Source organism: Hemibagrus wyckioides, linkage group LG04 (assembly GCF_019097595.1).
Source record: "Hemibagrus wyckioides isolate EC202008001 linkage group LG04, SWU_Hwy_1.0, whole genome shotgun sequence".
Taxonomy (NCBI): domain Eukaryota; kingdom Metazoa; phylum Chordata; class Actinopteri; order Siluriformes; family Bagridae; genus Hemibagrus; species Hemibagrus wyckioides.
The window spans coordinates 28,546,477-28,568,698 of NC_080713.1; the positions used below are offsets into that span (position 1 = coordinate 28,546,477).

The 22,222-nt window shown below is 41.2% G+C and overlaps 2 protein-coding genes across 3 annotated transcripts in view; both read right to left on the reverse strand.

The window, feature by feature from the left end:
• Positions 1–22,222, reverse strand: part of LOC131351883 (carbohydrate sulfotransferase 8-like) — a 95,029-nt gene that overhangs the window by 72,656 nt on the left and 151 nt on the right. The window contains exons 1-2 of one of the 2 annotated variants that reach the window (XM_058387567.1): positions 21,942–22,222; positions 2,832–2,928 (exon numbers count right to left, since the gene is read on the reverse strand). The exon at positions 21,942–22,222 is cut by the window's right edge and continues 151 nt beyond it. The gene's annotated coding sequence lies outside the window, so the exon portion shown is untranslated. The remainder of the gene's footprint in view (positions 1–2,831; positions 2,929–21,941) is intronic. The other variant, XM_058387566.1, reaches the window with a different exon arrangement.
• LOC131351566 (DNA-directed RNA polymerase II subunit RPB1) lies at positions 12,625–22,048 on the reverse strand. Its single transcript, XM_058386984.1, has 3 exons — positions 21,942–22,048; positions 14,265–15,871; positions 12,625–14,046 (listed from the first exon to the last, which is right to left on the reverse strand). Exons 1-2 carry the CDS (start codon positions 22,046–22,048, stop codon positions 14,752–14,754), a joined length of 1,227 nt encoding a protein of 408 aa, XP_058242967.1. The 3' UTR covers positions 12,625–14,046; positions 14,265–14,751.

Here is a 22,222-nt window from a genome sequence, read left to right on the forward strand (position 1 = left end):
TGGTGTTTGGCACAAATAGATCCAGGAGCAGATGTGTTCCCCTAACTCTGTGATCACTGATGAGAACCAAGCATAGCATGTGTGTCCAAAATACATGGCATATGTTTACAGTGTGTATATTTATATTCTGTAACCGATTCGGTCGAGTATCTACACAATCATTGTACGCTTTCCCTTCGGAATCGTCTAGAAGACCAGAGGGGCTATTCCGGGCTGCCTGTGAGCGCTCTGTCTGTAAACCTTGCGATTGCGAGGTCTTCTTTCATTCAGCTCTATTTCTCAGCGATGCTCAGTAAATCTTCTTGATCCTGTGATTTTATGTTGGAAGTGGGCTGAGTGAGGCAGGACGGTCCTGTCGTACAGTTTACAGCCTCCTTTAAAGCCCTTTTTGATCACTCAGAGGAACACAGCGACTATAGTGAGCAGCTCCCGAGGCTGAATATGAGGAATAAATCACCTGCAGGATGTGAGCTCTGTTTCCACAGGAATGATTTCACACTGCAGGGATAACTTCCCATCTTTGGATGAATTCATCACCTTTAATCCGCGCTGCATCAGAGGAGCACCGTACGTACCGTATCCTCATCAGATAAGCTCTATACTGTAGTTGCCCCAGTCTTGGAGGTGGAAGGACCGGGATAACACCTGACAAAGACTGAGGAAATACTGAGGAGGTCAGTTTTGTCCAAGGTGTGGAGTTCTGACCAGTCCATTCTACACCAAAACTCCACATTAAACTGTATTAGATCAAGCTGACTCTGGAGTATCTGGTTGATTCATGGATCAGCACCTGGAGGAAGTCTTGAAGATTGGTACAGTATCTTGCTAGAGAATGCATTTAACCCCTAAAGCTGCACATGCTAAAATATCCCCTTCACCAAATCCATACCCTGCATGTCTTGTGGTTTACAACTTCAGAACTTCTTAAAAGGTGTTGAACTGGAGCTTCTCCCTTTTGTGACTGCTGACTCCCACTGATCCCATCAATCCCAAATCATCAGGTTAAATCCCAACAACACCACAGACTTCTACAGCCAGGAGATGATGGATCCATGCTCTCCAGTTGGGAACATTGGCGTACTGGAACACGTTGCACTGGAACATGAGTCTACACCAAACTGGACCTGAGATAACTAGAGGACAGCATCATTCAGCCATGTTCTCTATGAAGTCCTCCACCATTCTGAAGACATTTTGTTCCGTTTTTTGACCTCGGTGAAGCAGGATGCTGACATAAGACTGGAGCTGGAGCTGAATTTGGATAAATGATGCAGTAACACGCAGTAGCATGCAGTCATGCTCCACTTCCCCTGAATACTAATGCCATGTTGTGTTTGTGTTTTACTCATCCCACCTTGCCGAGTTTTATGTTCCTTTTGTTATCACTCGCCATTTCATCTGAGGCTCTTTGAGCTGTTTATTAGCTCAGTGGCTCCCTGCCTTCGGAGCTCCCTTGGTGCGTGTTCTTCTCTGCTGTTTTGTTTTTACGCTTTGAAGTTACTTTGTTGTTGTTACTTTATGCAATGTATCCCAGAGACAAGTGCATAAACAGTAAACCTCACAGACGGAGAGGTAAACCTACTGTTACAGCATTATAACATTATTATTCTGGTGGACTCGCTCCAAAATCAATCTCTCAGGCAACTTGATCAAGCCTCTTTTAATTCATCGATAACTCTGGAATAGGAAATGACCAGCCTATCACTTTCATTCGTACAGACAGTCCACTGCATACACGTGTAAAAATCAGTACTCATTGATCAAGTACTCAGTAAGGGTTGAGTTTAAGATTATATTAGCAAACAGCTTCAAAGCAACATTCCACTTGTGTATATAGTAAAAAGCCTGTGATAGAAGCATGAAAGCTTCGTATTATTTTAGTAATTAAAGCTGAAAACTAGAAGACAGATTGAGAGGTGGGTTTCAGGGAGGTAAGGATGTACAGATATATGTGCTCGGATTTTCCTTCCTTTTTGGAAGTTGGGGTGAGAGTGCAGGTCAGCCATGAGCCATGGAGTCAGAGAGCAAGGTCAGCCTTGTGGGGGATCTGGTAGCTTAGTGTTTAAGGTGTTGGACTACTGATTGGAAGGATTGAACTTTCAGGTTCTGGTGCTGTTCCTGATACAGAAGGGAGTTGCTTGTCTTGTCTTTAACATCATGACTGCGTTCCTTCCTCTAGCTTCCTCTAGCTGCTCACATCACATTTAAAACACTGATGTTTGTTTACAAAACCAAAAACCAGGTTCTCCGTATGAAGATCCCTTTGAGCTTTAAGCACCACTCGAGTAAACCCACCTTCTTTAAAGTGTTGATTCATTTTCTGACAATAGTGGAGCTGCAAAATTATAGCTTCATACTCTACTGCCTTGCATGTATAACTAAAGCAAGCAAACGCTGCAAAAAGTCCGTCTTAGAACCTAGAGAGAACACAATAATCACGGAGTCTCCTCCTGGTCCACGAATCGAATGAGACTTTTTAATTAAAATGACAGGCTTGTTGCTGTAATCCTGCGGTGCTTAACTGCTCTCTTCACAGGATGAGAACTTGGCAAAACAATGTGAGTTCCTGTCTGCTTCAGAGAACTGCAGGTGGCACATGGAGAGGGAGCAGTGGGAGCAAAAGGAGGGTTTTAAATTACAGATCACACTGAAGCCAATCCCATCATGCACCAGCTCCACCAATGCAGCGCTGCTGGCCAGACTGCACCTGAATAGAATCGGCTAGCAGAGTCTTCACTGTGATTGCTTTGGAAGGGAGAGAGAGAGAGAGAGAGAGAGAGAGAGAGAGAGAAAGAGAGAGAGAGATATGCTTCTTCTTTTTAAGTACTGACCTCAGAGCAGCCATGAACCCATTACAGGTTTCTGAAATATTGATGTAAAATCACACAGGAGTTGCTGTCCTTCACCCTGCCAGATGCCACAATGGTGCTTTGAAGCAAATAGAAAACACACACACACACACACACACACAGACAACAGCACAAAACACACACTCATAAACAGACAGACCAGAGCACAACACACACACTCATACACAACGGAACAGACAAATCAGTGGTCTGGACACACGGGACAAGAGGATTTCATGTCCAAGCCTGAATCATATAATCACTGGTGAAGTTTTCAGGTACGGAAGGAGTCTCCAGTTTCAGCAGGTTGGAGCAGTCAGTAAGATTTCCACTCACTTGCAGCTTACTTACACTGGACAGTATTAATATCAGCCATGTGTTATATTTGTGTGTGTGTCCTTGGCACAACAAATGCTTTGTAGACTAGACGTATGAGCTTGTGTGTATCATGCCATCGAACTGTCGTCTTCTTTAACTGACCTCCTGTGGCTTTGATGGGAAAAAGACGCGCGATCGGTCAGATATACGCTACTTACATCCAATACTGTAATCAGACTTCCCGAGCTTATTGTACACTCCCACCGTCACGTAGAGATGAGGATTATAGAGTTCTATAGTTCACGCTTAAGGTTTTCTTGGGTGTCGGTGTGTGTAAAAGCTTTCACACAGTGTGTTTGGGGTGTGGGGTGGGTTTTTCTACAGCACACGCACTTCCAAAACAGACCGAGAGCCTCGTTCCAGAGACTTAGCGCTTCAACACCACACTCTGGATCGAGTCTGATTCCTCTTATACACAATCATAATCAATTAATTTCCTAATTTATTACAAAACAATACCTTGTGGGTTTTTTATCCATTTAAAGTTACATGTCATGTTGCAGAAGGTCCTCAGAGGTCCATCACTTGCATTACAGCAGCTACAAAGATGCCAAAGTCTTCTGTAATAAATATTTGATAAGCATCTCCTTAATTAAAGATTCAGCAGAGCAACATGTAGATGTTTTGGTTGCTCAATAACGACACTTGGTTTTAAAACCTGTTCACTGTAAGACTTAAAGGAAATGATGTGAAGCATCTGCTGTACAAGTCCCTGTGAGTCGCAGGAACTAGGAAACTCCGTCTTGTTCAGGAAACGACTCAACACCAATCAGATTAGAGAATTCTGTGATCAGTATAAATGGCAGTAATTCGTGTTGATGCTACGTTTAAAAGTCCTGCAGAGAAGATGAGAAAGTGTTGTCTGTTTTTCAGCCACAAGAGCATCTGTTCCCTGGAACCTCTGTAGCGTCCCTACCTTCACTGACCTTCTGGTCCGAATCTCTCACACTGTCCGGTGAGGAAGCTGTTGTTCTGCAGAACACCTGACAATGCAAAAAGCCCATAAACAGCGCGGCTCTCACTTCTGCCCCTGTCGTTTCATTAGCTTTAATGGACAGAAATCTACTTGTATCAGGTCAATAAGCCTGGAGAGGTAAAAAGCAGAGTTCTGTTCCTGTTCAGAGCTCAGATTTATTCCTTTAAACTGCTAGAGAGAGAAAGCTCTTGGGGAATCAGTGCCATTTTGTGTTGTTAACTCTAAACGCTCTTCATCACACCACAAATGTCTTTTATGCTCTATAATAAGGAGCGTCTTCAGGGATTTCCACTCCATCCGATGGATTCTCCACACTCACGTCTCTACCGGATTGTTGCAGTATTCTCGCCGTAATCCTCTCTGTGTACGGTTTCACCGAGTAATTCTGCAGTTTAGCGGAACAGTAACGCGTTCTGGCATCTCGGCTGAACTCGCACACACTTTCCCACCGTCTTGAATCTGCTTTGCTGCCGCGGGGCTGAGACGCTACGACACAGATACCTCACACTGGACCGCGTTCGGGCTCGGAGTCTGAACATTCATTACTGTAATATTCATTAGAGTCGGCTTCCATACAGTGAAATTGTGCGTAATTGTAAATCGCTTGTCTGTATTTAGTCTAAGAATCAGAGACGAAGGTTTTCAGTATCATCTAAAGCAGGGGTCCCCAATCACCGGGCCGTGGATCATTTGGTACGTCTTAAATTGGTAATGTCTTAAATAGAGTTATATCAGAATAAGATTTATTTGAGAAACATCTGCTTGACACTAGAGAGCTCCCCCTGTCAAACACCCCGGCCTCCCTCCCCCCAGGTACAAAAAAGTCTGGAAAAACCCTGATCTACAGCACCACCTTTAAACATGAGCACCTGCCTTTAGACTTGGAAAAATAGAGTTGGGGATAAAAAAATACAGACTGAAAAGGGGAAAAGAAAAGGAAAGTAGTGTAGAATTGATGTCAAATTGATTTAAAAACTATATACAAAATATATAAAAATATATAATATGTATAAAATATAAAAATATATAAAAAAAAATATAAAAATATAAAAACTCCAGCACGTCGTATTAACTTTTTAATTTTTAATAATTTTTTTTTTTTATTGAGTGCCATCGTTAATGAAGCAACAAAACACTGACTCGAGGTCACGATGGTGATTTTTTTTTTATAATGGTAATAATGGTGATGTTTTTGTGCATGTGATGCTCCCTCTCTCTCGTCCTGTGCCTACGGTTTGAGGAGTGCTGAGCGAGCGCTCGTCTGCTACACTTACAGCTCGCTTTAAATGAATTTTTAATTTCAGCCATAAAAAAAATATTCCCTCCTTGGGAGCAGCAACATCTCGGATTATAAGACGTCTCTCCTCCTCCTCCTCCTCCTCCTCCTTCGGGTCTGTGATTACATTTTTGTGGTTCTGAATATTGATGTGAGAGATTTGGTTATTCAATCCTCACCTTTTTGCTCTAAATACGGCCCATTATGCCTGAAGCTTATTTCATGTTCAGCTCCAAGCAGAGGATAATTCTGTGTGTGTGTGTGTGTGTGTGTGTGTATGTGGGGAAGATTTGGCTTTGTCACAGCCCATGCTGGACTAAGTGACATTAAAGGTCTTCTGGTGGAGCTGTGGGTCAGAGAACAGCGTCCGGGAATATAAAAAAAAAAAAAGGCACAAGCAAACAAGGTGAAAGTCACGAGCTCCCTCATGCATTATTCCTAACCTCTTACTTTCCGGTCTCTCTGGGGAATTGTCTGACACTCCGGATGAATAATTAAGAGCTGACATTTAATTCTCACTAAAGGTGACATGCGTGTGTGTGTGTGTGTGAGTGGGGGGCATTCTTTCCTGAAAACAGCTGACTTGTTGACACACCGTGTGTGTTTGCTCCTGAAGAAAGGACATTACAGTGAGCCTGGCCACCCCAGAGCCGGTCAGCGCTTTGATTTCTGAACCCCACACACACGTGACGTACGGATCCCGAGTCGGAACCTGCAGAGACGCCCGGGACCGAGACTCTGCATCGTGGTTCAGTTACCACGCAATTTCCATTAATATCTACGAACATACTGGATTTTATATCATGAAGATTTTTTTACTTTGCAGGACACGACACTTACGATGGAAATGATAGAAACTCGTCTTAAAGCATGCTGCTGTCACACCTCTGGACATCTGCGTACCTTGGTGACTGAGTGTTGCCATGGTTACTACGAGGATGTCATAGTAATGTTGGTATCGGGTATCGTGTCACAGGTTTGATAGTGGCATTGTATCAAAAATGGAGACAGAGACAGAGAGAGAGAGAGAGAGAGAGAGAGAGAGACAGAGACAGAGAGAGACAGAGAGGGGTGGGATGGAAAGAAAGATAGACAGAGAGAGAAAGTTGGGGGGTGGAGAGAGAGAGAGACAGAGGGACGGAGAGAGATAAAGAAACATACATACAGACAAACAAACAAAAAGAAAGAAAGAGAGAAGGGTGGAAAAAGAGAGAGAGAGAGAGATGGAGAAAGAAAGAAAGAAAGAAAGAAAGAAAGAAAGAAAGAAAGAAAGAAAGAAAGAAAGAAAGAAAGAAAGGGGGGGAAGAGAGATATAGAGACTGAGAGAATGGAGAGAGAGAGAGAGAGAGAGAGAGAGAGAGAGAGAGAGAGAGAGAGAGGGAGGAAAAGAGAGGAATAGAGGGGGGGCTGGAGAGAAAGAGAAAGAGAGACGGATGGAGAGAGAGAGACAGATGGAGAGAGAGAGAGAGAGAGAGATGTAGAAAGGGGGGTGTAGAGAGAGAGAGAGACAGAGAGACAGACATAGAGAGATATGGATGGATGGATGGATGGATGGATGGAGAGAGAGAGAGAGAGAGAGAGAGAGAGAGAGAGAGAATGTGTGAAGCTCCACACAGTCAGACAGTAACCCGAGCTCAGGATCAGACTGTAGAACTAATCCCTGACATGTGACACTCCACATGTGAAATATAGAGTAATCACCGCAGCAGCTCTCAGAGACAGATCAGATCATTCTAAACCAGCATAGTGATGAAAGTATCAACATATGATTAAAATATTAATATTAATATTAATATTAATATTAATATTAATATTAATATTATTAATAATAATAATAATAATAATAATAATCATGTAAACTAGTCTTCCTCTGTCTTTCTTCATCACTGCAGTGTCATACAGGTCTGTTATATGATGATGTAATATTTATATTGTGATCAATTCTTTTCTCATATACTGTAATCTATGGTAATATTCTGATAGAAAAAAAGTGTTAAATAATTATAAAATCATCAACATTCAATTTAATCATTCAAATTGTATCAGTCATTTTTTGTGAATAAAAATTGTATTTTTTAAATCCAAAAAAATGGGGGGGGGGCATGAAATAAAATATCATAAATATCATAGAAATATCATGATTTTAAGTTTCCTATACCCCAAAAAAAAGGCTTTGAGAATCATTTTTGGGGTATAATAATTGTATCATCTTCCCACTATCCATAACAGATCCTTTTTTTTCCTCATCACTCAGCCCTAGGAACGAATTTTCCGAGCCTGATCCTGGATAACCTCAACCTCAGCCTGTGTGTGTTCTCCATGTCCTGCTCATGCTCGAAGATCTGGCAAATATTATCAGGACCTCAGTGAAATGTCCAGCATAAACATAAAGCTGATGATCTATACAGCTGCACTAAACATGGGATGGTCAGTGCTATCGTGGAGTTTGCTGGACAAGGGATATTAAACAATAGCATAACGAAATACTGTACAGTGGAACCTCAGCTTATGAAACGATGGTTCTGGAGGAAAGTTCTTGTGTGAAAATGTGTATCGCGAAACGACCAACATGACCAATACGAAGCGTATGTAAGCGGTACTGACCCAAGCCGAGAATTCCATGTCAAGGCTCCTCACAGGAAGTCGTACCACCAAGCTTGGGCTGAAAATAGAACAGACCGCCCACATCACCAATCTGTCCACAGAAAAACACCAGAAAAATCACCTAGCTTTTGAACAAACGCTGAAGAAAACGTTGGTTGACTCTTTCCAAACAGCTTTCACTGACTGGAAAACAATTTGTACAATCAGAAAACATCGCTCGGCTTTCCACTGACGCAAACAAGTTTTGAGCGGCTCCCGGACATACGCGCAACTTAGCCGGCGTTCACTTCGTTTCATTCGTATGCCAAAAATGCTGCATATGCTAGTGCAAATTTCTTGCAAAATTTAGGCGAAAATTCATAAGGAAGGGCATTCGTATGCCGAAGCATTAGTATTCCACTGTATTCTGTATCGCATTAAAATAAGAAGCACAACCACGACACGCAAGACCACGCCCCCGTCCGCCAATAAGCACGAGTCAGGTGAACTCAGGTGCTTTTCTATTTCACCATAGAGACGAAGACGAGGAAGCGAGATTAAAGCACTGCCACATCACTCTCGTTAGGTAGAGGTACACTCCCGTCTTCAGCTTCTCCGCGACCCCGGAAACTTTTCCTAATTTACACAAACGCTCTAAAACATCATCGGTGAAGTCGGTCAAATGAACACGTGTGCCTCTGCAGCCCTATCTTTTATTTTCTCCTTTACAAAAGCCACTTAATGAAAATTGTGTGTGACAGAGTGAAGGAATAATGAACACTGAAAGAATTCTCTCAGCGAAGCGTTTTGTTAATTCTATTTAGATTCTCGTGGTTGAAGGTTTTAATTGCAGACATTATTTTTCCTTTTGCTTTACAAAATCTAAATCGTTAGCAGGTGAATGTGGGACTGATTATTTAATTGTAGACTGATTATTTTAAAAAGTAGGCTTGGGTGGCACAATCAGAGAAGGTCATGACTGTTCAATCTCGGAACAAAAGCAAGGCAAATATATCTATGTAATGTCTCTCTCTCTCTCTCTCTCTCTCTCTGCCTCTTTCTCACATCTCCGTCACATGCACCCTGTCGGTTCTGTCCCGAGTTTGTGAGAGCGAGGCGTCCGGCACAGCCATCTGGAGAGCTGCAGCATGTTTCAGCCTGCTGGGACTTTGCCAGTACTGAAAGTCTCGGAACACACACACACACACATACACACACACACACACTTCCAATGTGCACATGTGATCACATGAACAAATAACAAATACAGATATTTTTTTCTCTCAAGGCACACACAAACGCACATTTCTCACACAAACAGATGAAAACAATCACGCTCAGACAATGTGCACACACACACACACACACACACACATTTGGTAAGAGTAGAAATGAGCTTGCAGGCTCTCAGAGGAGTCATGCGTCAGTGCCTGGTGGTGTATCAGGCACCATGCTAACAAGAACTAACACATTTACTGCTACTGAAGTGTAGCGTTGATGCCAAACGTTCAGCTGATGAACACATGCTAATGCAGTCCCCATGCTAACAAAGAGCAAAACACCTCACCTGATTAAGACCAGGACCTGGAGTCATCAGACTGCAACACTACCACCTGCCATTAATACTACCACCTTTCAGTAACACTACTACCTGCCATTAATACTACCACCTTTCAATAACACTACCACCTGCCATTAATACTACCACCTTTCAATAACACTACTACCTGCCATTAATACTACCACCTTTCAATAACACTACTACCTGCCATTAATACTACCACCTTTCAGTAACACTACTACCTGCCATTAATACTACCACCTTTCAGTAACACTACTACCTGCCATTAATACTACCACCTTTCAATAACACTACTACCTGCCATTAATACTACCACCTTTCAATAACACTACTACCTGCCATTAATACTACCACCTTTCAGTAACACTACTACCTGCCATTAATACTACCACCTTTCAATAACACTACCACCTGCCATTAATACTACCACCTTTCAATAACACTACTACCTGCCATTAATACTACCACCTTTCAGTAACACTACTACCTGCCATTAATACTACCACCTTTCAATAACACTACTACCTGCCATTAATACTACCACCTTTCAATAACACTACTACCTGCCATTAATACTACCACCTTTCAATAACACTACTACCTGCCATTAATACTACCACCTTTCAGTAACACTACTACCTGCCATTAATACTACCACCTTTCAGTAACACTACTACCTGCCATTAATACTACCACCTTTCAATAACACTACTACCTGCCATTAATACTACCACCTTTCAGTAACACTACTACCTGCCATTAATACTACCACCTTTCAATAACTCTACCACCTGCCATTAATACTACCACCTTTCAATAACACTACTACCTGCCATTAATACTACCACCTTTCAATAACACTACTACCTGCCATTAATACTACCACCTTTCAATAACACTACTACCTGCCATTAATACTACCACCTTTCAATAACACTACTACCTGCCATTAATACTACCACCTTTCAATAACTCTACCACCTGCCATTAATACTACCACCTTTCAATAACACTACTACCTGCCATTAATACTACCACCTTTCAATAACACTACTACCTGCCATTAATACTACCACCTTTCAATAACACTACTACCTGCCATTAATACTACCACCTTCAATAACACTACTACCTGCCATTAATACTACCACCTTTCAATAACACTACTACCTGCCATTAATACTACCACCTTTCAATAACACTACTACCTGCCATTAATACTACCACCTTTCAGTAACACTACTACCTGCCATTAATACTACCACCTTTCAATAACACTACTACCTGCCATTAATACTACCACCTTTCAGTAACACTACTACCTGCCATTAATACTACCACCTTTCAATAACACTACTACCTGCCATTAATACTACCACCTTTCAATAACACTACTACCTGCCATTAATACTACCACCTTTCAATAACACTACTACCTGCCATTAATACTACCACCTTTCAGTAACACTACTACCTGCCATTAATACTACCACCTTTCAGTAACACTACTACCTGCCATTAATACTACCACCTTTCAGTAACACTACCACCTGCCATTAATACTACCACCTTTCAATAACACTACTACCTGCCATTAATACTACCACCTTTCAGTAACACTACTACCTGCCATTAATACTACCACCTTTCAGTAACACTACTACCTGCCATTAATACTACCACCTTTCAATAACACTACTACCTGCCATTAATACTACCACCTTTCAATAACACTACTACCTGCCATTAATACTACCACCTTTCAATAACACTACTACCTGCCATTAATACTACCACCTTTCAGTAACACTACTACCTGCCATTAATACTACCACCTTTCAGTAACACTACCACCTGCCATTAATACTACCACCTTTCAATAACACTACTACCTGCCATTAATACTACCACCTTTCAGTAACACTACCACCTGCCATTAATACTACCACCTTTCAGTAACACTACTACCTGCCATTAATACTACCACCTTTCAGTAACACTACTACCTGCCATTAATACTACCACCTTTCAGTAACACTACTACCTGCCATTAATACTACCACCTTTCAGTAACACTACTACCTGCCATTAATACTACCACCTTTCAGTAACACTACTACCTGCCATTAATACTACCACCTTTCAATAACACTACTACCTGCCATTAATACTACCACCTTTCAATAACACTACTACCTGCCATTAATACTACCACCTTTCAGTAACACTACTACCTGCCATTAATACTACCACCTTTCAGTAACACTACTACCTGCCATTAATACTACCACCTTTCAGTAACACTACTACCTGCCATTAATACTACCACCTTTCAATAACACTACTACCTGCCATTAATACTACCACCTTTCAATAACACTACTACCTGCCATTAATACTACCACCTTTCAATAACACTACTACCTGCCATTAATACTACCACCTTTCAGTAACACTACCACCTGCCATTAATACTACCACCTTTCAGTAACACTACCACCTAACATTAACACCTGTTACTGACACTAAAACCACCACCTAGCACTACCACTGTTACTAACACTACCACCTGTTACCAACATTACCACCTACCACTGTTACTAACACTACCACCACCTAACACTACCACTGTCACTAACACTACCACCTAGCACTACCACTTAATACTACCAACTAACACATGCACCTAACACTACCACTGTCACTAACACTACCACCTGCCACTACCACTACAACTGTCACTATCACTACCACCTGCCAATACCATCACCTAACACCAAACATTACCACCTAACATTTAGCACCTGCCACTAACACTATCACATGTTACTAACTCTGCCACCTACTACCACATAATATTTACACCTGCTACTAACATTACCACCAAACACAACCACCTAACACTAACACCACCACATTAATAGCCATTCCAGTCCTGACCTTGGCACCTATCCCACGTCACATTTCCTGGGTATAATATATGACACGGACGTCCCAGAGTGGAAACCATCAGCAAGAATTAGAGTGTCAGTGAGGCAGAGCAGGTTAGACAGTAACCTGATTGGACAGTGATGAAGTGGAGCAGTGTCATCCCTCACGTCCAGCACACACCCACCGCTCACATCTGGAGCCATTTATAATCCTTAACCCTTACAGCAGCACCACAGGAATATCTCACATGTTTATCTGGGGCCACATTCACCATGGTGTTTCCTCACAGTAAATCCGCTCTGCTGGGTAAGCTGGGACGTTACTATGGAAAAGATAGCGTATTATACTGAACGTAGTAGCGCATCAACTTGTGATTTGCAGCTGCAGATATGCTGTTAGAGAATATCCATCAATCCATTAACACTACCTCCTGCCTCTAACACTACCACCTGCCACTACAACCACCTAACACTACCACTGTCACTAACACTACCTCCTGCCACTAACACTATCACCTAACACTACCACGGTCACTAACACTACCACCTAACACTACCACTGTCACTAACACTACCACCTGCCACTAGCACTACCACCTGCCACTAACACTACCACTGAACACTACCACTTGCCACTAACACTACCACTGTCACTAACACTACCACCTAACACTACCACTGTCATTAACACTACCAACCAACACTACCACCTAACACTACCACCTGCCACTAACACTACCACCTAACACTGACACTACCGCCTAACACTTCTACCTAGCATTTCCACTGTCACTAACACTACCACCTAACACTACCACTTGCCACTAACACTACCACGGTCACTAACACTACCACCTGTCACTAACACTACCACCTAACACTACCACCTGCCACTAACACTACCACGGTCACTAACACTACCACCTGTTACTAACACTGGGACCTAACATTAACACCTGCTGCTAACACTACCACCTGTTACTAACACTGGGACCTAACATTAACACCTGCTGCTAACACTACCACCTAAAACTACCACCTAACACTACCACCTAACATTAACACCTAACACTACCACCCAAAACTACCACCTAACATTAACACCTAACACTACCACCTAACATTAACACTTAACACTACCACCTAACATTAACACCTAACACTACCACCTAACATTTACACCTGCCTGGTTCTTAAAGTTCACAATGTGCTTCTTGACCATGAGCGATACTAAAATAGATCATACAGAGATTGGCAATGAAATATAGTTCACAGTCGAGTCTGAGAGTCTGAGGGTGATCTGGTTGGTCCATACTTCCTACCACAATATCACCTTACAACCAGTTTAGATCTGTGAGGAAAACACTGGGTGTTTATTGGATATTACATCAATAAACGTGTGTGTGAAGAGTTATACACACCTTTCAGCTGAACGCTGCCCTCTGCTGGCTGTGTGGTGGTTCAGGGGGTAACTTCAGAGCAGAAAGCATGTGTGTGTGTCAGCTCAACAGCTCATAGTGATATAAATTATATACTGATAGATGTTAGCAGAGAGAGTTTACAGTAAAACTGACTACTGAATCCCAAGTTTTGACAAAAAAAATATTATAAGATTTCTTCTACCTTTTGAAAATTCAGTGCATGTGTAATTACAGAGGTGGACAAATCATAAATGTATCAGCTCACCCACCGGGAAAAGGAAGGCTGTGGTGTTTGTCCAGTCTGGTGTTTTGGTTGCCTGGAAACCTGACTGCCCAGGTTAAAACTTAGTGGACCAACACATGGCAAGCTGGTTAAGTGCTTTAATACAGACTGAAATAAGTGAGTGTATGAATTCATGGGAAAGGCTTGTCTCTGTGGAGAAAAAGCACATACTTTTGCACTATTCTGTCATTGTGTAGTAAAATAGTGTGAGAATTCCAATAGATTGAGAATTCCAACTGGAAGACGTGTACTGTATAAACACTGGTGATGGATTTAATTAACTGAAAAAAGAAAATAAAACTCAGCACTCACAGATTTGCTTATGTAGTGGAAGAGGGGCGGGACTACCATGTAGGAATACTGTGTAGTCTGGGTGTAACTGGGATGTACTTGGGAGTAACTGGGATCTAATTGGGGTGTGAATAGGATTGAATTAGGATGGAACTGTGGTCCATTTGGGGCGTAAATAGGATTTAACTGGTATGCAACTGGGATGTAATTGGGTGCAACTTAGCTGCAACTGGGATGTAATGGCAGTGTACCTTGGATGTAATTGGGATGTAACTGTGATCTAGTTGGGATGTAACTGTGATGCAACTGGGATGTAATTGGGTGTGACTTGGCTGCAACTGTAATGTAATTGGGATGTAATGGTGGTGTAACTGGAATGTAACTGTAAGTGGGATGTAACTGTGATCTATTTGGGGTGTAACTGGGATGTAACTGGGCTGTAATTTGGCTGTAATTGGGATGTAACTGTGATGTAACTGGGATTTAAGTTGGATGTAACTGTGATGTAACTGTGATCTATTTGGGGTGTAATTGGGATGTAACTGTGATCTATTTGGGGTGTAATTGGGATGTAACTGTGATCTATTTGGGGTGTAACTGGGATGTAACTGACGCTGTAATTTGGATGTAACTGGGATGCAATTGAGATGTAATTGGGATGTAATTGGGCGTAACTTGGCTGTAATTGGAATGTAACTGTGATATATTTGGGGTGTAATTGGGATGTAACTGTGATGTAACTGGGATTTAAGTTGGATGTAACTGCGATGTAACTGCGATCTATTTGGGGTGTAATTGGAGTGTAACTGTGATCTATTTGGGGTGTAACTGGGATGTAACTGACGCTGTAATTTGGATGTAACTGGGATGCAATTGAGATGTAATTGGGATGTAATTGGGCGTAACTTGGCTGTAATTGGGATGTAACTGGGCTGGAATTGGGATGTAACTGGGCTGGAATTTGGATGTAACTGGGATGCAATTGAGATGTAATTGGGATGTAATTGTGCGTAACTTGGCTGTAATTGGGCGTAACTTGGCTGTAATTGGGCGTAATTTGGCTGTAATTGGGATGTAACTGTGATGCAACTGGGATTTAAGTTGGATGTAACTGCGATGTAACTGCGATCTATTTGGGGTGTAATTGGAGTGTAACTGTGATCTATTTGGGGTGTAACTGGGATGTAACTGACGCTGTAATTTGGATGTAACTGGAATGCAATTGAGATGTAATTGGGATGTAATTGGGCGTAACTTGGCTGTAATTGGGCGTAACTTGGCTGTAATTGGGATGTAACTGGGCTGGAATTTGGATGTAACTGGGATGCAATTGAGATGTAATTGGGCGTAACTTGGCTGTAATTGGAAGGTAACTGGGCTGGAATTGCGGTGTCAAAGGGATGTAAGTGGGATGTAATTTGGTGTAACTTTGCTGTAATTGCGGTGTCAATGGGAGGTAACTGGGATGTAACTGGGGTGTTAATGGGATGTAACTGGGATGTAAGTGGGTGTAACTGGGCTGTAATTAATATGTAATTGGATTGCAAATGGATCTAACTGGGGTATAAATGGGATGTAAATGGGCTGTAATTGGGATGTAACTGGGATCTATCTGGGGTGTAACTACGATGTAACTGGGCTGTAATTGAGATGTAACTGGGATCTATTTTGGGTTTAACTTGGATGTAACTGGGCTGTAATTGGGATGTAACTGGGCTGTAAATGGGATGTAACTGGGATCTAATTTGGGTGTAACTGGGATGTAAATGGGCTGTAATTGGGATGTAACTGGGATCTATTTGGGGTGTAACTGGGATGTAAATGGGCTGTAATTGGGATGTAACTGGGATCTATTTGGGGTGTAACTACGATGTAACTGGGCTGTAATTGAGATGTAACTGGGATCTATTTTGGGTTTAACTTGGATGTAACTGGGCTGTAATTAGGATGTAACTGGGCTGTAATTGAGATGTAACTGGGCTGTAATTGAGATGTAACTGGGCTGTAACTGGGATGTAACTGGGCTGTAATTGAGATGTAACTGGGCTGTAATTGAGATGTAACTGGGCTGTAATTGGGATGTAACTGGGCTGTAATTGAGATGTAACTGGGCTGTAATTGAGATGTAACTGGGCTGTAATTGAGATGTAACTGGGATCTATTTTGGGTTTAACTTGGATGTAACTGGGCTGTAATTAGGATGTAACTGGGCTGTAATTGAGATGTAACTGGGCTGTAATTGAGATGTAACTGGGCTGTAATTGGGATGTAACTGGGCTGTAATTGAGATGTAACTGGGCTGTAATTGGGATGTAACTGGGCTGTAATTGAGATGTAACTGGGCTGTAATTGAGATGTAACTGGGCTGTAATTGGGATGTAATTGCGTGTAACTTGGCTGTAATTGGGATGTAATTGCGTGTAACTTGGCTGTAATTGGGATGTAATTAGGGTGTAAATGGGATGTAACTGGGATCAAATTGGGGTGTAACTGGCATGCAACTGGGATCTGATTGGGGTGTAAATATGATGTAACTGGGAGGTATTTGGGATGTAACTGGAATGTAATTGGGGTGTAATTGGTAAATAACTACGATGTAACTAGAGGCCGTTTGGCATTAAGGGTTTTTTTTAAACAGATGAAACTGCTTAGCTACAGACTACAGACCATTTGTATCATTTACTTCATACACTAAGGATAAGCCTAAAGTAGCTTAAACCCTCTTCGGTGAATATTTAAGAGCTAATTAATCCCAACTGGGTGATCATGACCCCGATGTGAAGTGGAGGAATCTTATTGCACTTCTTATTATACAGTTACTTATCAAAGAAAACGTTTCCAGCTTATTATTTAATTATTCATCTTAAGACATATTATACAGAAACTAGTATGAATTATTCAGTAGCTGCAGCGAAAATGTAGCTATGAGAGCGAGGAATGCAAATATGGCTCTTTGGGGTTTTAGGGGTTAATTTGATGGAGAATGAGTGAGAACAGTTTTGAAATGACTTCATCAGTGGATTTAAACTTCCACTAACAAAAAATAGGCTATGAGAATTATCTAGTCATATAGAGAACTGCATAGCAAGATTAGTTAAACAATTTTAATGAGCATTTCAGTTTATTCTGTATGTATTAGATATAGAAAATTGTGTGGAAAATACACTTTCCAGACACACAACAAATGGCCATTCTTCTGTTAACTATGTTAAGTAACAGCAGCACTGAGGGTCAGCAGAATGACCTCAGAAACTGTGATATGGGGATGTGGTAGCTTAGTGGATAAGGTGTTGGACCACTGATGGGAAGGTTGTGAGCTCAAATCCCAGGTCCTGAACAAATGCTGTAAATATAGAAGAGTATCTAGATGTGAGAGTTAGGCTAACCTGCTAATTAGCATGAATTAGCTACCAAATTGTGTTATACAATGTACAGCCAAAAGTATGAGGACACCTGACCATTCCACATATATGTGCTTGTTGAAGATCTCATTCTAGATGTTGTCATAATGAGCTCTCCACTCCTGGCAAGCTTTCCACTAGATGCTGAGGAGATTTGTGTCCTTCAGCTACAAGAGCATTAGTGAGATCAGACACTGATGTTGCGTGAGAAAGCTTGGGGTTTAGTAATTTAGTGTTTTAAATTAGATCCATTAAACACACAGTGTACAAATACAGTAAAGTACAAATCAAAGGGTTTTTCATTTGAATGAAATAGTTACATCTTCTCATTGCATTTATCTCATGGAACTTTAAACAATTTTAAGTTAAGATACTCGCTAATACAGCTGCTTCTCTCTTTAAGTGAATAAGTAACACTTTGCACTACGTCATTATTCTGACGCGATCGACGGGATCTCCGGATATAATGCTCAGCGCTAACAGTTGTTGAGCTGTTGACAGATTACGTTTTAGCCTCCCGTCTAATATCTCTGCCAGCCGTCTGTGGAGTTAATTAAAGCGAAATTAAAATTAAATAAAGACTTAATTCAGTGGCGAGGATGCGACTGTGCGCTATAGAGTTAGCCTGAAGCGGGATGCGTTCACCAAAAGTTGATTCCTGTGCATTCAAGAGTGGAAGCTTTCTAATGAGCTCTCATCTGAAGCTGCCAGCAGCCAGAGTGGATGTGTGCGGTGGCTTGAGGATCAGTCAGGATTCTCTGCATCGTCAGCTACACCAGTGTGCAATTAAAAGTTAGTTTCCTGCATTCTCGTGCACCGCTAACACTAACTAGCGTGGTCTCTTTGGTATACTTACAGTGACTGGTGGCTGATGACGCTGGTGACAAAGTGACCAAAGATCATTCATTTTCAATGAGAGCTGCGACATGAGCAACAGCAATAAGCGTCAAGATGTGGGTGTGTCCAGTGACGCAACAAAGTTGAGAAAAGTTTAATATAATAATTTACACAAATACAGAGTGACTTGGTGCAGCGACTACCAATGGGAGCGAAGACAGTAGAGCTCACGTGACCGATGGCAAAGAGAACACACTGATAAACCTTGTTACTATAGCAACTATTAGTAGAGTAGGAACACCTATGGGCAATTTCATAGTACAACGACTGGAGATTGTACAGTTTAAAGGTAGCTAGAGTTTTTTATATATACAAAATGCCATTCTCTTAGTGGTTAGCACTGTTAGCCACACAGCAAGAAGGTCCTGGGGTCGAATCCCGGGTTTGAACAGGCAGGGGCCTTTCTATATGGAGTTTGCACGTTCTCCCCATGCCCAGTGTTTCTTCCCACAGTCCAAAAACATGTACATTAGGTTGACTGATAATTCGAAATTGCCCATAGGAGTGAGTGTGAGTGTGTGTGGTTGTCTGTCTATATGTGTGGTCCTGTGATGGACTGGTGACCTGTCCAGGGTGCCCAATGTGTGCTGGGATAGGCTCCAGCAGACCCCTGTGATCCTAATTAGGGATAAAGCGGGTATAGACAAATGATGGGTGGCTGATTTTATTCTCTTTCCTTTCATTTTCACCACAGGACTGTGTTTTAAATACCGTAATATTTCAGTTCAAATGAAAATGTGCCAGTGTCCATGCCCCAAACAGGCCTATTTAAAAAAAAAAAAAATGAAATAAATAAATATTAGTCAGAATGGACCACCGATGAGTAATAAGGCCGAAACTCTGAAACCAAAATTAGCCCAAGAGCTCTGAGTTTTAATTAATTACGAGTTTTTAATGACGGTGATGTGCAGCAAATGGCAGTAATTACAGCAGCACATGCACTTTTGTATTTTTTTAATAAATCTGACTGGGACACAAATGAACACTGAGTTAATTAAACACTGTTAAAATGAGTTTTGACACTGTAAAAAGTTAATATCGCGCAGTAGTTCTTGCTACCAATTCCCACATGCGCTAGAGAGCCTTGAAGAAGTTTCTGCATGTTGGTGTGTTGCTTTTAATTACAGATTTCCTTCCCTTGTGTATAAAGACTGAAAAAAAGCTATAAATGACCAGAATTAATTACAGCTAACTTTCCCTTAGCGGTGTAATTATACACCACAAACACCCTACTTACATGTAGAGGAAATGCAGAAGGGCAAGGGGACAGGATACTAACAATAACTGAAATAATTCCTAAAGGAACTGGACGGAAATATTTTCGAAAGTATTTTCACCTCATTAGCTTTTCATGATTGTTGCTGTAAATGTGACAAGTTTCTTACATTTACCACCAACATTCTACTCCATATTAATAAGAAATCCAGTGGAGATGTCCCATAATGCAATGCAGCTACTAGATAAAAGCTACGAGGTGATGTGTGTAACGGCGTCGATGGAAAAGTCGAAGGTTCGAAAGCTGTTCATTTTTGAGCAGTGTGTACAGAGAAGCTGAGACAGACTGAAAGACTAAAGCACCGCTGCATCACTCTCAATGCTAGTCGTTAGTCCAGTAGTGGAACACAGGAACGTTGAAACCCTTTAATACACTAGCAAAAGAAATGTCCACACCAACGTTCATTATAAAATAAATTCTGGACGCTAGTAAAGGTCACGCGTTCAGGACAAACATTAATATGCAAGTTTTTAAGGTGGATTTTTTCTTTGAGGCTAAATTGGCTAGTTAACTAAGTGTAGTAATTCCAGCCTAGATACAGTTATGCTAGCTAACAGGTTAGAACTGAATTTTCCATATAATACTAATAATGAGGCCATAATTCTGATATTATTAAGGGAGAAAAAAATGATGAAAATTCGTATTCCTATTCCGTTAGAATGATGTGTTTTGAAAATATTAGCACACGAAAAAATCAAGATGTTGAGTATGTGATTATTTACCTAATTAACATATTAAATGTTAATAAATAATATTTCTTCAAACTATTATCAATCCGTTTAACAGAAAGGTGCTAGCATTGTTTTTTATTAGATCTAGCTGATCGTGCTATTAACATTTAGCTAGGTTTTCTCTGCGTAATATATTATTTTTTAACTAATGAGGCAGACAAAGGGATTAAATAAAAAACAGCTTTTAAGATAAACCTTTAATAAAAATCGTCACAACTCCTCCGTCGTTAGCATAAAACTTGTGAAGAGCTAAATACAGAAAGCTAACCGAACACAAACTAGTGCTCGTGCATACGGAATTTCATCTCCATGGCAACGATCCAACGACCAAAAATCCCTTTAAATCTGCAACTTTATTTAGTTTTAGAAAATTTACTGAAGTTTGTTTTGAAGATTTCCTAAAATGATAAAGACGGAGAATATAATATACGCTCATTTGTAGTTTATTTATATTCTGTAGTATTGATGAACTCTTTGTAATGGCGCTAGCATTGTTGTTTATAGCTGAGAATGCTAGCAAACACTTCATGGCTTTTTGTAAGGGTTAATAATGTCGATGTTAAATATATACTTGTAGGTTTTTGTAGTAAAGAAGCAGGTGAAGGTATTAAAGAAGACCATTTTAAAGAATATAGTATCGTTACAGTTAAGCTACTTTGTGGTTAGAACAAAATCCTGCGCGTGCAAGAAGAACTCCTTCTCCATGGCAACAATCCAACGGTCAAATTCCCGCTCAATTTGAATCAGCTCTTTTATTATTATTATTATTACTATTAATAATAATAACAATAATAATAATAATAATAATAATAATAATAATAATAATAATAAATGCATTATTATTACTGCTTTATTATTATTTTAGACAACCTAATAAAATATTAGTGATGGAGCGATTTAAAGTCTTTTTTTATGAGAGGAAAATAACTGATATTTAGAGAGCTGCTACTTTCTCGTCTTCTATGAGAGAGAGAGTACAGCGGCAAGTTTCTGTACTGGTGATGGGGAATCGGTGTGCGCGAGCTCGTTTGTGTGGAGATCCGTTTAAAAGAACGGGAATCACTGACCTGTTCATATGAGCAGAGAAAGTGAAGCTTCGGTGGTTGACGGTCCGTCTCCTCTCCTCAGCACCATCAGAGCGCGAGCCGCCGCTCGGCTGCACGCGCTCCAACATCCACGCCTTTCGCCCGCCGCGCTCGTGCTCCTCTCCGCTCCTCTGCCTCTCCGTTCCGCGCTCACTTCGCGTCCGTGAGCTGATCTGCTTCTGATCTCTAATCTGTCTGCGGATCCGCGCGCGTCGTGAGAGAGAGAGAGAGAGAGAGAGAGAGAGAGAGAGAGAGAGACTGGG

Coding starts and splice junctions, on each gene's coding strand:
- LOC131351566 (XM_058386984.1), bottom strand. CDS start 22,048: ATGTTGGAGCGCGTGCAGCCGAGCGGCGGCTCGCGCTCTGATGGTGCT. Junction 15,872..21,941: donor TTCTCTGCTCATATGAACAG/GTCAGTGATTCC, acceptor TCCAAATTCCAG/CCCAGTTACATCCCAATTAC.